The 17,720-nt window shown below is 38.4% G+C and overlaps 1 protein-coding gene across 1 annotated transcript; it reads right to left on the bottom strand.

The window, feature by feature from the left end:
- Positions 1–13,403: 13,403 nt before the first annotated feature.
- On the bottom strand, positions 13,404–15,802 carry LOC124141588 (pancreas transcription factor 1 subunit alpha-like). Its single transcript, XM_046509599.2, has one exon. It carries the CDS (start codon positions 15,013–15,015, stop codon positions 14,311–14,313), a length of 705 nt encoding a protein of 234 aa, XP_046365555.1. The 5' UTR covers positions 15,016–15,802; the 3' UTR covers positions 13,404–14,310.
- Positions 15,803–17,720: the final 1,918 nt, after the last annotated feature.

Here is a 17,720-nt window from a genome sequence, read left to right as displayed (position 1 = left end):
GATGCGCGCACATTATGTTGAAATTACGCATGCGTTGATTTGCATTTTGACAGCATCCCCGAAGTCGCCATGACGTTTTGGGGACCGATTTTATGTCGTTATACGTCGATCGGCATAATTGCGTTCCCCGGGCATTATTTTTTCTTTCTTATGCTTTGTCCGACAATCCGCTGTATTCCGCACTAATAATTCACGAAAATATCAGACGTGTCGCAATAGAATATGTTTCCACAGTCGGTAGAAACAATAAGAAAACCCTGAGTTGTAATCTGCGGAGAGTTCGATGCATGGAGCGTTAAGGTTATCCTTTCTTCCCTGCACGTGGATGTTATCGCCTTTTCGTCTTTTCCGAGCCATTTTAATCTCGGCTTCTCTGACCGTAAGCACGTGGCTCAAATTACGCGTAAGTTACGGAAACAGCGTTCCGCAAATGGTCGCGCTCCGAACACGAGTTCACCGAGATCCGGCGTCAGGCAGTAAATTTGCCCCTTGTCTTAAACCGCTTTAACTCGGAACCGAAAGAAAACTTAATGAAATACGTCGCTTTATTATGGACCGCACTTCCATAGGAAGTGTTTAACGTTGGTGGTTGTTTGTTTGGTGTAACTATAACGCTAATTGGGCTTTAATACCATAACCAAGGCCTGTGTTGAAAGGTCGCCTGGGTCGCCACCCGGGGTAGTTGACACATTTCTTATGTCGGCCTGACGTTTGTCGGAACTAATAAAAAAATCGAAGTCTTTACAATTTGTAAAGGGACACCAGCGGGTTTTGTGCTTGTCTTCTTTGTCGCACGGTGTTGGGTTTGCTGCAAAACGCATCATTCGCAAAAAGGTAAAAATTTCTTAAACGATTTATAAATAGTTCTGAGTCTGGCATCGGGAAGAAATAGCCCGTCAGAGTTAGGCGGTGTTTTGTATACGACGGGCCATGCTAGGCAGCTGGACTGCGAGTGGCTACACATACTAATTGACAGTATCCGGTGTTTTGATTAAGCTTGACTAAAATCGGAAATGAATTCTTTTAAGGCAGTGCGACTACTTATTACGACCATTTTTTACGAGTTCACAGCGAACTATATCATTTCTACCTCGAACAAATGGATCGTTCCGCTTGCTTTGCGATGTGACGGGATTCTCGGCTTGTCTGCTCATGCACAAAAATTAAGAGGTAGTGGTTCGGCGACTTTTCAATGAAACATTACTTTCTAGACAACATAATTGCGTCTAACTGCCATAATTATATTTCTCTAACGAAACTGATTCGTACATTTTTTGGGGAAAAACTAATAGCCAAAGCAGAACTTTTACAACGATTTGTAACACTGAGATGGTCAGTTTTTGCGAATGTATTAAATATTCAATCTACCGGCGCATATTTTCTAACAAATCCAAACAAATTATCAGAAAATGTCACAAGTATGAATGAAACAATATGTAAACAATCGGCATTGCCTTAGAATGTTAGTTTGAGTTCTACCTGATGATGTCTCTTAAGCGGTATATAACTGCTTTTGCGAGTAACTCGCTATTTAATATTTCTGAAGGTCTATCAAACATTGTATGATTCGTTCTCTTTTTAATGGTGATTTTTAGCGTTTACCTTTCGAGCGTTTGAGTCCAGTGTTGAATGTAAGTTCACTGAACATGGGTTGACCCGAGCATAACACTATTGTAGCGAATATAGAATTTACAACTCAAGCTTTGTCACTGCAGTTTTTAGGTGTATGGCACGTAACCTTTGAGTCCATTGAACCTATTGAATATTATAAAAAGTAATTAAAATAAAATGTTAAAACTGAATTCTTTAGGAACACATACATTTGGAAAACAGTTGACCACGATTTCTTAACGTTTTCCAACTTTAGCCTTAATGATTCACTGTAAATGTAGATTTTAATTTAAATTAATTAATGTATAAACAATCATCCTCGCGCTCCTCCATCTTAACTTGCCAGCCTCACATCTTTAATTTGCTTGTGACAGACTCAGTGGGCTGCTAAACGGATCAAAACTGTCATATTGGTTTCTTTGACGAAAAATAAAATAAATAATTAGAATGCGTCTCTACAGTTTTCAGGCAAGATCCTTTGAATAAATTCACACTGACTTCTGAGAGATTTACATCAGCATCTGAGTTCGTTAAGTATATTGTAATATTTAATAAAATATATCTATATTTTGAAACCCAGGTGCAATTTAATAAGAAGAAGAATGTTATTTGTTTGCAGGCCTCAAAACAATGCAAAACAAATTACAAATGACACATTATACAATAAATCAATACAACACACCAGGACTGTGTCATTTTATGACCACCAAGTGTCTGTCTCTGTAAGCATATATATAGTAATGGGATAAATCGGTCTATAAATGTTCCTTGTTAGTTCTCAAACTGGGTATGTCTAAACAGTGGTTGGCAGATATATTTTTATAAAATCTTCATAATATGAACAAATGAATATAAAGTGGTATTCGTCCTCTATATCGTTATTACAAACTGGAAACAATCTTCGTAATCTGCCAAGAGCAAATATATTCCCTCATTGCTTTTCAGTTATAAAGACCCGCTCTAATTCTTAATAGTGATTTTCCGTCAGATAAACTTGAAAGATGTGTCTCTAGTTTTAAGAGTTTCATAAATTCTCTTTATATTAGCGTGAGCTGGTAATAACGACTGAGTGCCAGTTTTTAAAAAAAAATCAACAACATACATATATCCTTAAATATACGTAAATTGCCAACTGTTTGAGATATCAAAACAAATCCTAAACCATGAGAAAATATAATGAACTGATATAAGAGGTCCATGTTGAAGCGTTATCTAAATACAGTAAACTACGGTTATAACGAACACGCTTATAACGAACTTACCGATATAACGAACTTATTTTTCAGTCCCGGCCTTTTGTTGTATATATGCTGTATATCTGCTTATAACGAACTGCGGTTATAACGAGCTAAAATTAGTGGACCCTTAGAGTTCGTTATAACCGTAGTTAACTGTACATCATATATGCCGTGTTAGGTAAAATGTGCCCCTGTATTTGAGCTACTAATGCCAATATGTTATTGTTCTAAGAATATTTCATATAAATTGGGAAGCCGATAAACGATTGCATTAATTCAAAAACGGTGTAATTAAAATAAATAGATGATGTTAAGTATTCTGATTCGAACACACAAACCCGTACCATGTGATGATTGGCTAAGCTATCTGTTCACCCTGCAACACAGCATCCCCCATCAGTCTGCAACCTTAAGCCTCGCGACGAACTAGGGGAGGGACCGTCGCTTTAGACGCCTTGAAAATTTCAAGTATTTCATTTTATCATTGAAAGCCTGGCTGAGACTTAGGGGGAAAGCATTCAACGTTTGTCGTCGCGGGTCCTCGGGGACAATACAGCGCTTTAAGAATTTCAGATTTATTTTGCTCGAGTGTTTTTAATGCTTTTGAACTTCTACAGCTATGTTTTGTAAACTTGACGGTGGAATTGTGGCTTGACAAATGACATGCTGAAATTGTTGCGAGATGTGACTTTGAAGGGGAAATACGGTAATATTCTCCACCTTTTAGCACTTGGATTCGACTGCGGTCTAATTGTTGAATGTCATTCATTAGAACACCACGTTCTCTCTCTTTTCCCCCGCCCCCACGGAGGCTGATCTTAAGAACAGGTGGGTTGAAATATTAATGTATTCTTTCAGTGGGGTTTAAGCTGAAAAAACACAGCCAGCAACCTGTTGTGAGAATTTATTGTTTTTGAAATAATGTTTTGATATCCTCTCATTTAAAAGGCATATTAATTTGAGCATTCCCATGAACTATATATACCCTTAACACCTCCTCCACCTCCTCCTGCTGCTGCTGCTGCTTCTACTACTGCTGCTGTTGCTGCTACTACTACTACTGCTACTACTACTACTACTACTACTACTACTACTTCTTCTACTACTACTACTGCTACTACTACTTCTACTACTACTGCTACAAAAACAAGAACAACAACTACTACTACTACTACTACTGCTACTACTACTACTGCTGCTGCTGCTACTACTACTTCTACTACTACTACTGCTACTACTACTACTACTGCTGCTGCTGCTACTGCTGCTGTTGCTACTGCTACTACTACTGCTACAAAAACAAGAACAACTACTACTACTACTACTACTCTTTCTACGCTATCTTCATCTACACCATCATTCAATTCCATCACTCGTATCAGTCAATGTTTGCTGTGATGCTGTAAACATGTAAAAGGATTAAAGGAAGCTTAATTAATAAATAATATAATGTAAAGCCTCGAGTCCCAACCACTCGCTTCAGGCCGACCCTTTGTTCGCATATCCGTATCGAATATTCAAGCAAACCTGTTGCCGCACCGTCCATCGATTCTACACCATCTTGAATCTGTCGTCCGTTATTGGCTTTAATTATGAAAACCTGACTGTCATAAAAACAGTTTTATATGAATTGCTCTCTTTTTCGGTCCTGAATTTTGCCAATACATTAAAAATCACCCATTGTGAAAAATTCTCAGTCTGTAAAGGGCTCCGCTGAAGCCCAGAGCTGGGTAGTAGGAGTTGAGGAGCTGTCGACAAGTGCAAATTCATGATGTTCTCTCGCAAAGCGTGACTTCTCATATTACGACGTCTTTTAATACGCAAAGTGTCTATCTTTCGGTTAAGAAGGAAGGTGACATCCCCAAATTTTTTTTGAAACCAGCACATGATCTGGCACGCTTTTCATTGTACTCGACAGATGAGGCCATCGTTGGTGCAAAACCCAAGATGACCCAGCAATTGTTAAGAAAGAAGGTCCGGAATTACAACCGGGCCGGGTTACCTTCACTAATTGCACTAAACCGGGGGAAGTTTGCCTTATTAATCCACCGGCATGAATTGCAAAGGATCGCGTAGTACTTGAAGCCCCTAGCGCGGACGTCAGAGTAAACAACAGCCACATGCATGTGTCAAGAATTCTGATTGGCTGTTTATTTTGTGAACTGAACGTCGTCAGCACCCTCCACAGGCTAGTATGACAGTGCCAACAGCGTGGAGAACCGCCCCGGGGTCTGATGTAGACGTTGGGGTTGATTTTCAAAGCTTGATCTAGGCTGATGTTGCGTCAAAGGGCTAACATTTGGTTTCGCTATAAACTGACAGCCTATTCATATTAATAAATGTACAATATGTTGCAAATCAATATGGAGATGCGTTGAATGGCGAACAAATAACATAGCTATCGATTACACGTACAGCACGTGGACGGAGGGATGTGAGGAAACGAGCGAGCAGCCGACAAACAAAAACAGCCTGTTACTTGTTAACTACAAGGGTTTACAAATACCTAAGCGGAGACACATATACCTTAAATGGTATTTGGAGTTGGAGCTTTGGGATGATATGGTGTTTTTATATTTTGAGTTTCTGAATGTGTTTTTTGGGTCACGTGTGACGACGAAGCTGTTTTTACAAAACAGGTTATTGTAAAACTAGAAGTGAATATTTGCATCTTAGGGTTCCTACATTTACTTGTAACCATCACCCCTCTGTGTGAAAATGAAGTACAGTAAACTACGGTTATAACGAACACGCTTATAACGAACTGACCGATATAACGAACTTATCATTTTAGTCCCGGCCATTTGATGTATATATGCTGTATGTATGCTTATAACGAACTACGGCTATAACGAACTAAAATTAGTGGTCCCTTTGAGTTCGTTATAACCGTAGTTTACTGAACTTAAAACTCAAGAAAATATTTTAAAAAATCGTTTTGTGATAATATTTCTGCGGCTTTATCTGCGACTATACTGACATAAATATTGGCAAGGACCACATGTTGATGACATATATTGACATAAGAATTGTCATATTAATATATGTGACATATTTGTCAGCGATGATTTACCGTTTGTTTAATGAGGATAAATTCACACAATTCATTGTTTATTAAATGTTTTGGTCACATGTGTGTATACATTGCAACGAGGCAGTTGTGCGTGTGTCAGGGACGAAGCACTCTATCTTTAAAGGGAATACGTGGTCGTCAGACGCTGATGTGTCAGACCCCAAAATAGTGTCTTCCCATGTCGTCGAGATTTGAAACTCTGCTAGCTTTAGTTCTTTGAGAAACGTTGTTTTGTTAAAAGTGGTTACAGTAGATATTGTTCTGATTAAAGACAAACAAAGCATGGAAAAAATGAGAAGAAACATGCAACTTTATGGACAACAACTGGTTTATTGTATTTAGCGACGTTTCGACGTTGATTGTCAAACCGCTATCAAGCTAGAGTGACTACAACCGAGTAATGAGATGTATATATACAGTAAACTACGGTTATAACGAACACGCTTATAACGAACTAACTGATATAACGAATTAACATTTTAGTCCCGACTATATGCTGTAGTTATGCTGTATATATGCTTATAACGAATTACGGTTATAACGAACTAAAATTAGTAATCCCTTTGAGTTCGTTATAACCGTAGTTTACTGTACATGATATGGTGTAATAAGCAGCAGATTAACATCACCATCATCAACAACAACGACGACGACAACAACAACAGGTAACGGTGTCAGAATCTACATCGAAACGTCGTAAAAAGCAAATGCCAGAAGTTGCTATCCATACAGTATTATGTTTCTTATTTACTCATCAACATCTAGAATGTCAATCAAACAAAAAAAGGATAAAAAACATATCCAATCCGGAAAATTGCCATCTTTTAACATCTTTTGGTATGACGCAGCTCGGGTATCAAAGCACCAATATTCGCTTTACGGGAAGTCGCGCTGTCCACTTCACCGAGGATAAGACACAAATGAAGACACATTGTTTATTTGTTTCGGGAGGCTAATACTGGGGCGGAAGAAAAGCTAAGTAAACAATAACTCGTAGAAGGGGATATGTATTATGTCATTGTGATAAGTGTCATGTGATGGATATAAGATTGGGAGGCACTCTCAGGCAGCCAATACCCTGAACATGGGTGTGACATCCTACAGTACATCTCTCTATCAAGCAGAATTTCTGCAACGTTCTCCCAGCCTAATCATCACCTAAACACATCACCATAATCTAAACATGTTTAGAATCTAAACACGTTTCAATAAAGGGCATAGCATTGGTCATAAAGTCAACCATGGATCAGATTAACTCTATGGATACGGGTCTCCCATACACTTAACACGTTTATCTGTAAAACACAATTATACAAAATAGGGGACGGGTTATAAGGTTTTAGGTTAGGACCTAAACACGTTTTGTACAGTGTGCAAGATGGCCCCACGTCTCCGTGCAGGATGTCGCGTCAACTACAATCACTTCAAGGTGTCATGGCACCGGGTGGCGATGAAGTGCGCCTGGGAGATCCCGGATGTACCACCACTTGGTGAGAGAGTTCGTTCCAGCTGCTGTGGTCGCTGTCAGGCTTAACGTACAAGAATACATAGACCACAGAATGGTTGTATAAGGTAAACCGTAAAACGTGTTTAAAATGTAAACATAGACAAGGGGGTGAGTGGATGTTGTTTTAAGTCGCTTATAGCAATATTCCAGCAATATCACTCAAGGAAACTGTAGAAATGGGTTTCACGTATTGTGCCCATGTGGGGAATCGAACCCCGGTCTTCGGCGGACCTTCACTAGGCTACCCCACCGCCCCAAAACATAGACAAGACATGTTCAGATCTAAACATGATTAGGAATGTATTTAAATCCTAGTCGGAATTCCCCTTTGGCGTGTTCTATCAAAACGCATTAAGGTCTAAACACATGAAATGAGCTATCGCCTCACAGCCTAACTACCACCTAAACGCAACATCTCCATTATCTAAACATGTTCAGAATTTAAACACCTAAAACATGTTTGAAAATATTTAGGTTCTAAACATGTTCTATGGATTACGTAAGTCTATGAATCCAACCAATCAAACCCGCATTACACACTGACCACCGGGCGTCTTACAGGTAAATATTACACGAAGGGAGTGGTCACCCTCGTACACGTGTTTCGAGCAACAGCGCATGAGTTTTATGTTTTGGGATAAAATCTGAGGCCAAATTTTATTTCAGCAATTTCCAGAACAGATTATTTTTTTCATAAAAGTCTCGCTCCCTCCCCTGTTCAAGATAGTCGGCAACGTATATAGAGCCACCTGCTTGTGACATATGTGTTTTAGTGTTATTATGTTTTAGTAGATTAATGAAAATCTCTGAAATTGCCATGATTACAACACAACACAAAGGCACAGCCTGTGTAAATAAAAAAGATGAGAAACTGTTCGATTTGAATTAAATGCTAATGATAAGACATGTATGAAACAAATTAATAGTCGTTAGTCATTATGTGAATAGGTTAATGTAAAAACAGTGTAGATTTAGTAATTATGTGAATAGGTTAATGTATAAACAGTGTAGATTTAGTATTTATGTGAATAGGTTAATGTAAAAACAGAGTAGATTTTGTAATTATGTGAATAGGTTAATGTATAAACAGTGTCAGTTAAGTATTTATGTGAATAGGTTAATGTTTAAACAGTGTCGGTTAAGTATTTATGTGAATAGGTTAATGTTTAAACAGTGTAGATTTAGTATTTATGTGAATAGGTTAATGTTTAAACAGTGTAGATTTGGTAAATATGTGAATAGGTTAATGTATAAACAGTGTAGATTTAGTAATTATGTGAATAGGTTAATGTATAAACAGTGTAGGTTTAGTATTTATGTGAATAGGTTAATGTTTAAACAGTGTAGATTTAGTAATTATGTGAATAGGTTAATGTATAAACAGTGTAGGTTTAGTATTTATGTGAATAGGTTAATGTTTAAACAGTGTAGATTTAGTAATTATGTGAATAGGTTAATGTATAAACAGTGTAGGTTTAGTATTTATGTGAATAGGTTAATGTTTAAACAGTGTAGATTTGGTATATATGTGAATAGGTTAATGTATAAACAGTGTAGGTTTAGTAATTATGTGAATAGGTTAATGCATACACAGTGTAGATTTAGTAATTATGTGTATAGGTTAATGTATAAACAGTGTAGACTTAGTAATTATGTGAATAGGTTAATGTATAAACAGTGTAGGTTTAGTATTTATGTGAATGGGTTTATATACGGACAGTGTATGATGTGTATGTAAAACAACTCCAAACATTGTTTCCCATTGTGTTCCAAATATTAAACGTTAACGCCAGAGATTAACCAGTCTGTATTAAGGATAAAATATATGGATGAACAACTTCTTTATCACAATTAGGAGTTAGGTTTCGGTGTAGGATCTAACACTGTGATCAAGCAAGTGATGTACAGAGTAACCGTGTTAGAACCGACACATGAACGTCGCTCCTAATTGTAATAAAGAAGTTGTTATATCTTATCCTCACTCAGTACTCCAAACTCTGAAGTCAGTCTATATTATCCGCCGAAACAGATTCCATTTGGCGTGAAAGACAAATTGTGGTGAGAGTTATATGCACTGCATCCCCCCCCCCCCCCCCCCCCCCCCCCACACACACACACACAGCCCGATCCCCTCAAGCCCCACCCACTGTTAACTAACACTGATCCACAAATTGCTCCTATGTCCCATATCGCCATTTTGTTTCGTCATTCACGCATTCACATTACTTTTCGTTCTGAGTACATGGGTTTTAAAGTCCTGTGAACATCACGTGTCGACAGAATTGGCGGGTTTAGTACATGCACGTGGACGTTCAGAGATGAAATAAACTCTGAAATTACATTCTGAAATAGATGCAGTTATTTAGCTGGAATGTACCGTTATCCGAGAACTCATGCATCTCATGAATCAAAATGTACTGATCCGCATGCAATTAATAAAATATTGGAAAATGAGTTTCATATTTCCCAGGATTTTTCTTGCGAATATCTGATTTATTAGCATATAAGAAACTGTCATAGTTAAGTTATAAAAATGTCATTTGTTTGTTTTGTTATATTTCATTGATGACTGATTTATGAAGCACTATATAAATACATAGACGATGAGGTGCTCCCTACAACTATTCTAGATTTTTGAAAATCATCCTCCATCCTCCCCACATGCGGCATCAGTGTGTGATATTAATGTAACCTAGCAACATAGACTGCATGAACGGCAGATAACGTTAACAATTTGAATCTTCTACGAACTTACCAATTTCGATATAAGGAAAATATAAAAGACCCGTAACACCCAACAACACACTTGAACGCTAAATCAGTTTACACTGTGTGTGCCTGCAGATAAATACACACACGGAATTAGACAGAAAGGAGAAAGTCAACTACACAATAATAAATTATCAGCCTTAAAACATAATTGGAAATTGTGTAAATGTACACAAAATATACACACAAATTTAATATGACAGACAAGAGAGAACTTTACACCAAATTAACGCATACTAAATTTTGAATTTAAAATATTTTTTGAATTTTTATATTTCAGAGAATGTGTATCTTTCCCGCAACACACCTTTCATCACCATCCTATAGATGCGCCATTTAGGTTACCATAGTCACCAATTAGTCACTACATCTTGTCCTGAGAATATGACAACATCCGAGACTTTATGCGCAGTGGTGACAGCGCGTTCATATATGCCAGTATATACGGACTATCATCCAAACAGGCATACGGATAATGGTCTATTTGACATAATACGTGAATCTACATCTCGCAGGGGATTGTGTATCGGGCACAGCTGGGCCGTTAATGACGGCGGCGTCAGGACAACCCACACCGATACAGCACTGGTCTGTTGTATTTAACGGTTACATATTGATTTGTTCCCTGCGCTAGCTGATGTCTGATGTTAGAATAACCTGTTTGTAGAATATTGCAGATATTATATTTCATTTAATTCGAATTGTATTTAACGTTTAAATTTTTTAACTACTAAGAACTTATTACGATTTCAAATTTGCAATTTGTTCAAATACCACGTCACAAAGAAAGAAATTTGTCCAATTGGAGAAAATAGTTCATTCGTAAGAGGATAGCAGGTATTTGAACATATTGTATATACTCAATAAATTCTGGTTGCGTCTCGGCCGAAATGTGTGTTTTCTAAAAATTCCTTGCTACTGGTCGGTGAAATAGATAGCATGTGTCGAGACATTGGACAAAAGTTTAAAATAAATTTAGAAAATTGGAACTGCATATTTTGTATCTCGCGTGATATAATACCGGGCAAAAGAAAGTAATCACCTCTGTTTGATGATGGCTAAAAGTGAAGAAACAAGACATGGTTGTTCGATGGGGATGTATTTGATACGGATTTCATTGTTGTGTTTTGGACCTTAAGTTGACAGTGTTTCGGCGACTGTTTTCAGCCAACGTTTTGAAAACGATGGTAATGTTTTGGTCAAATCCAGTTTTCAAGTGTATACTTTCGTTTTCCCGGCGGTATATGTTATAGTGACGCTGCAACAGTCTAGTTGACGCAGTAGATGTACCAATGGCGTATAATTAAATTATTTCCATACTCCAATGACCAGTATGTCGAATTAAAGTCATATTTTTGAGTAAAATGTGTCTGGGTGAAATTTCAGATTGTCTTAAATACACACTGGTATCGCATACGTTATTTCAATTATTTCGTTTTGTTTCGAATGCCGCAAAGAAGAGATCAGGGGGATTTTCATCGTTGTTTTGTCCTGAATTGAACTGACGTGGTGAGCAACGTCATCATTTAAAAAAGGATAGATTGTATATTGTTTTCATTAAAATATATTCATTGTTTAATTTTATGATTCAACACGTGGTGTAAATTTCGCCCCCTAAACAAGGAAACAATGGTCTTTATAGAAACGTTTATATATGAAATATATCAACACTTAACAATCCATGTTGTGTTTCGATATGACAAAAATACAACTTTATATACTTATAGTTATAGTTATATATTCTGTACAACGAATTAATACAACCACGATATTCATCTACTCAGTTAGAGAATACAAACGTTGAAAGTTTGTTATTTTTTAATTTTTAATTTTGATGCTCTAGTGATCTTTGGTAATGTTTTTATCACATCAATACTCAATATGGAAATAGGCTGAATATTGAGTCTGAAAAACTACACACAAAAATATCTGCTTTTTTAATAGACGAATAATTAAAGCTGTTATCCCTTTCTCCGTGTCACGTGGTTATATAAGTACATTTATTCGTGGAATTTTTTATAGAAGCAAAATGTTCGTGACTAACACCACTATTTTGATGTTTACGCCCACTGGAATCTGATGCCGAGTTTGAGTGTTCCAGGGCGTGGATGTTTTATAGTTTACATTAGAACTGAGAGAGTTGTCCAGTGTGTAATACACCATCACATCTGTGATAACTGGAAAGTAACTTATCCTCATCAAGTTACACAAGGGATATCAACACTGAATTAGCACAACCTTTTTTTAAAATGCTATCTTCTTTCACGTCACCTTTCTTTGTTTGTTCACAAACATGAAGTAAACATAATGATGGTGTTTGTTCACAAACATGAAGTGAACATAATGATGGTGTTTGTTCACAAACATGAAGTAAACATAATGATGGTGTCTTAACCAGCGGAAGAGAACATCATCTTGATCTACAGGAGGTGAAATCATTTCTTTCATGTCGCTTACATCACACGGTTTCCAAATTTGTATTTTAAAGAGATTATTTGGGAAGGGAAACTATAGTCCATACGTGACAGAAAGCAATACTAACGGAAGAAAACAAACAAAACAATTAGATAACAATTGGTACATGCACGTGCAAGTCATGCAGCCTGACCCTAATCTGGATTTCATTGTGTAATTTAGGTACAAAGTTCGTAGAAGTGCCAAAAACTAATTAAAAATGAACTATCATTAAACGGAGAAGCTAAATAAAAATGAACTATCATTTAACGGAGAAGCACATTAAATCATGAACGTAATATGAAACGTTTCAATCATCAGACAGTTGAGTTTTAGGGGTAAATACATACGGTTACGGCATGACAATTACGTTTGGGTTAAATTGCATTTCACCGGATCTTTATGTGCCGTGAACAGAATAAAAGCATTTCTAGTTTACAAAAATAAACTGGCATAAGAGATTCAAGGTAAATGATATTCCTTGTTATCCTAGATCTATACTTGTTGGGAAATATTTTTTAAATAATTATGTTTTGCTTTTTTTGCATTTTGTTTCTTAGTTTTGTTTAAAGTAATTTGAGAGATTAATTACGAATATACATGAGACTATACTAAAAACATAAAGTCTAATATTGGCTATTGAGGAACACAACATGTGAATTAAACTGTAGAAATATATGTCTTTTGTTTAACCATGTATCACCCAGATGATGAAGACTGGGGAGGAACACTGAAAAAACTGACATTAAAATAACCATTAATAATTTATTGCCAATCGTTTGCAAACACAAACAAACCATATGCTAACATAGTAAAATACCGTACATGAAATACCGAAAAGATTTGAAAGAAAAATATGTTACATTTATTTCATAAGAAATAGAAATCTAAATTTTTGATTGAAATGCATTTGAGGGATAATCTAGTACAAATAATGAGCATTATTTTTACTTAATTATATTTAATAAATGCACAATTAGAACCGGAAAAAATTGTTGTTCTTTCGTTCAAATATAAAGACTTATTTTAAAACGTGAACGACACATTTAAAATAAATCTTTGATTGTTCAAAACGACATGATTATAATGTTGATATCATAACATTAACAAACCTATGTCATCAACACACCAAATGAATAAAATAGAAAGAAAATTGAATAAGATGGCACTAAAACTGTACTTCCTTTTCAAGATGACAAAAAACGTCTGTAATCCGCAAATCGTTCCCAGTAAATATGCTCCAAGAATGTAACGGAAAATAAATGTCAACGATAATCCAACGTGTATGAATGCAATGCTGACTGAAAGTTATCCGGAACACGCAAACACATTTTAATGCTGAAAAACCGTTATGCACATTGCCACATAAAGGTGAGCTGTGTTGTTGTCACTGTTTCGGAAAGCTTATTTTAGAACTCTGAGAGCAGTTCAAAGTATCCTTCCTCTTTGCATCCAAGGAATAGTTGTGACATCTCAACGTCTTACTCAATGATCACAGATACAATTACTATTTGTCGTCTTCTCAGCTGATATCATTGATTTCATATTCAATTTTCAAACTTTTCAAATGACGCACGCCGTGAGTTGTTCGTCACAATCCCAATACGTTTACATTTTACAAACCACACTCGTAACTAAGAATTAGTAGTTCTATATTTCTATTCGTCCCCGTTTGATTCATATTCACTGAATACTTCCTCGTCGTTGTTGGCATTGCCCTCATCAACGTTAGACTCGCCAGTCGAATCGAGGCTGAAACCCGATTCCTGCTGACAAATCGCTGAGGGCGGTTGCCTTCGCCCATAATCGCTAACCGTTTGATTCCTGTAGATATTCAATTTAATATCATCCGGGCTCTTCCCGTTTACGATCTCTGTCATAAAAGCTATGTAGGCTATAGCAAGACGTAGCGTTTCAATCCTTGATAGACGCTTCTCGTAAGCAAAAGTCGGAACTCGTCTCCTCAGAGAATCAAAGGCTTCGTTGAGGTTAAACATCCGGCGTCGTTCCCGTACGTTGGCCGCTCGGCGTTGAGCGACGGTCGGTAAACGACGTTTTCTTGAACGTACGTCCAGATCACTTCCGTCGTTTTCTTGTATAAAACGAGAACCGGGGTTGATTTGTGAGTGCTGGGCAGCGAGACCCGGGTTCTGGACAACAAGACTGTGGTCAGTCCATACGTACGCCTGGGGCACCAGGGGGTACGTGGTGTGGACTGGAGAGTAGCCATTGACGGACAACTGTTCACTCCTTGTAGGAATCATGGCAGCAGCGTAGGGGTAGATCTCCGTGTATACGGCCGGAGAGGTCTCGCGAGGACCTTCAACTGACGTCAGTAAATTGTCTCCGTAGTAGTAACTCATATTCGTTTCAACTCTGTCGTGTCACTCACGCCAAATATCTTCCCTCTTGGCGGCCATTATTGCTCAATAAAGTCTTCGCTGGCTTCATTTGGTCGCGCCACGCAGGGCGAGGGGTGCGTTTTATTTTGACACTTCTAGTCAGTAAGAGCAATTGATATAAAACTATCGTTGATTAACGAGAAGACGACCGCGTTTAATAAAAATCTTGCAAATGTTCTCCGTGGTGCTGACTTTGCCTCAAAATTGATAAGTTAAGACAATGGGAAGACGATCGAAGCAGAATACGTTGGGCGTCAAAATTCACAATCGGAATACGATTAACGGAAAATTAGTTTCTGAAGACCGTCCAATGTTATTAATCTCCGCCGTTTCTGTATCTAATTTAAACAAATTGCATCCCGTTCGTCTTCAAACTGGTTAAAATGTCTTTGATTCTCTGGCGATTCACTGCCGCTGTGGTATTTGATGACAGTCCACTCCTTACAGCCAAAACGTTCAATGTAATAACTTAACCTTGGTGTTGACGCTTCACGAAATCGAATGTGTCCGGGGTTTCTGCCCTTCGAAGAAACGGCTGTAATGTTTCAGAACAAATGTTTCAGTATTGTTTCAGACGGATCTACACATATGAAAGCATGATAAAGACCATCTCACTATGATCGGCACCTAGACTGGCCAACACTTATTCGGAAGAGCCTGTGGTGGATGTTTTGGAGACAGGGCACGGCTGATATCCTTCGGTGTTTAATGACAGAACATAAGTGAAAATCTGTTTGGTGCAGATCACAATTTATATACATATGGACTTGCCTAGGAAGCAGAAAGCTGTCGCCATACAAGTACGAAATACTAGGAGTTATACTAAGTGACAGCTTGGGCCGTTGCTGATGACAGACAACGTGTTTCACACTTTTCAAACTTCCCTTATCACAAAAAAATCTTTATTAAAGTATAAAATCTGAAAATTGACAAAACAGTTGATGCCTCAATCTGATTTTCCGTCGAACAATGCCAATGAGGATATAGCGTCGTGATCTGGGATGGCCTTTTGGGCCAGCCGTTTTGGTGTGATAAAATAATTACTCCAGCGTTTATATTCTGCCAGATGTTGTTTTAACTATAATGATATGGGTATATGGTGAACATATATCTAAAACTATCTCCCGATGTTAATCGAGATCGATAAATCACAGGACCGTTACGTTACCATGGAAACGGAAGAATTTATTACTCTCTCATATTTGCTTTCGCTTGATATAACGTTGAATATTCAATTTTGATATAGTGACAGGTGTTGGTCTATACATATATGCATTATAGCGTTATGGATCGAGAAGTCGACATTGAGTTTATATTGAATATTACTACAATGTGCTCCAGCTAACAATGAACTGCCTGAGGTGTAATGTTTGACTAGAGGTAAAAGGTCTGTAGTGTACTGGGTGTGTGTAGCACTGTCGATCAAGCTGGTTGACATTAAGACACCAGGTGTCACAATGGCGGTCACCAGGACACCCGTGTGCACAACACACATACACACATATCTGGAAATGTGAACCGTTGGGTGTATTTGTGCAACTGGCTGATTAGTTGTGAGTAACCTGCGGGGGATCTGTTAACACTTCTTAATGATATATTGTCTACGGTGGTATCTACAGAGGCGTAACATTGAGGGCACGGTTGTGTTACGTTCAGAAAAAGAACAAGTGTAAATAAATCAGCTTGAAAATCATGTAATACATGGTGGCTTAACATAAATAATATAAGACGTCAACGTCAGAGAATATCAAGTCTCTCTCTTTCTCTCTCTCTTTCTTTCTCTTCCCTTTCTCTCTGTTCCTCTCCCTCTCTCTTCTCTCTCTCTTTCTCTTCCCTTTCTCTCTCTTCCGCTCCCTCTCTCTTCTCTCTTTCTCTTCCCTTTCTCTCTGTTCCTCTCCCTCTCTCTTCTCTCTCTTTCTCTTCCCTTTCTCTCTCTTCCCCTCCCTCTCTCTTCTCTCTTTCTCTTCCCTTTCTCTCTCTTCCTCTCCCTCTCTCTTCTCTCTCTCTCTTTCTCTTCCCTTTCTCTCTCTTCCCCTCCCTCTCTCTTCTCTCTCTCTCTCTCTCTCTCTCACACACACACACACACACCACCACCACTACAGACCTCCACACCACAACCCACAGCCCTAACACCAGGACCCCCCTCATATCCTAACACTGCCACATATCCTAACACTGCCACATATCCTAACACTGCCACATATCCTAACACTGTCACATATCCTAACACTGCCACATGTCCTAACACTGTGACACACAAATTAAGTTCCCCAGCACCTAAGCGACCCAATACACCCCATGAACCAACCCACACCCACGCACCCTTCCCCACCCCCAGCCCCACCCCTTCCGCGCGTCTACCCTGGAGTCAGTTACACTCGACGGCAACAGCCACCCACCTGCTCAACAGCCCTGGAAACCCCCGTGCCTCCCCCCCCCCCCCCCCCCCCCCCCCCCCAACCCACCAACCCAACCACCCACGTGACTCCCAGCTTAACCTTCCTCACAAAACAGTTCCTTCTGACAACCAGGGCTCCTCAATGACGTCACCGCACCTATCAGATCACGGACTCCGTGAAAGGACCTCAAAGCATATTGTCAAAACACCCCCCGCATTTATGGTCATACACCACAACATCCGCCACCCACCCCCTCCAGCACCACCG

The sequence above is a fragment of the Haliotis rufescens genome, unplaced genomic scaffold, assembly GCF_023055435.1.
Source record: "Haliotis rufescens isolate VD_foot unplaced genomic scaffold, xgHalRufe1.0.p SCAF_46, whole genome shotgun sequence".
Lineage (NCBI taxonomy): Eukaryota > Metazoa > Mollusca > Gastropoda > Lepetellida > Haliotidae > Haliotis > Haliotis rufescens.
The sequence above is the reverse complement of the archived record's forward strand: the minus strand, read 5'-3'. Positions and strand labels throughout refer to the sequence as shown.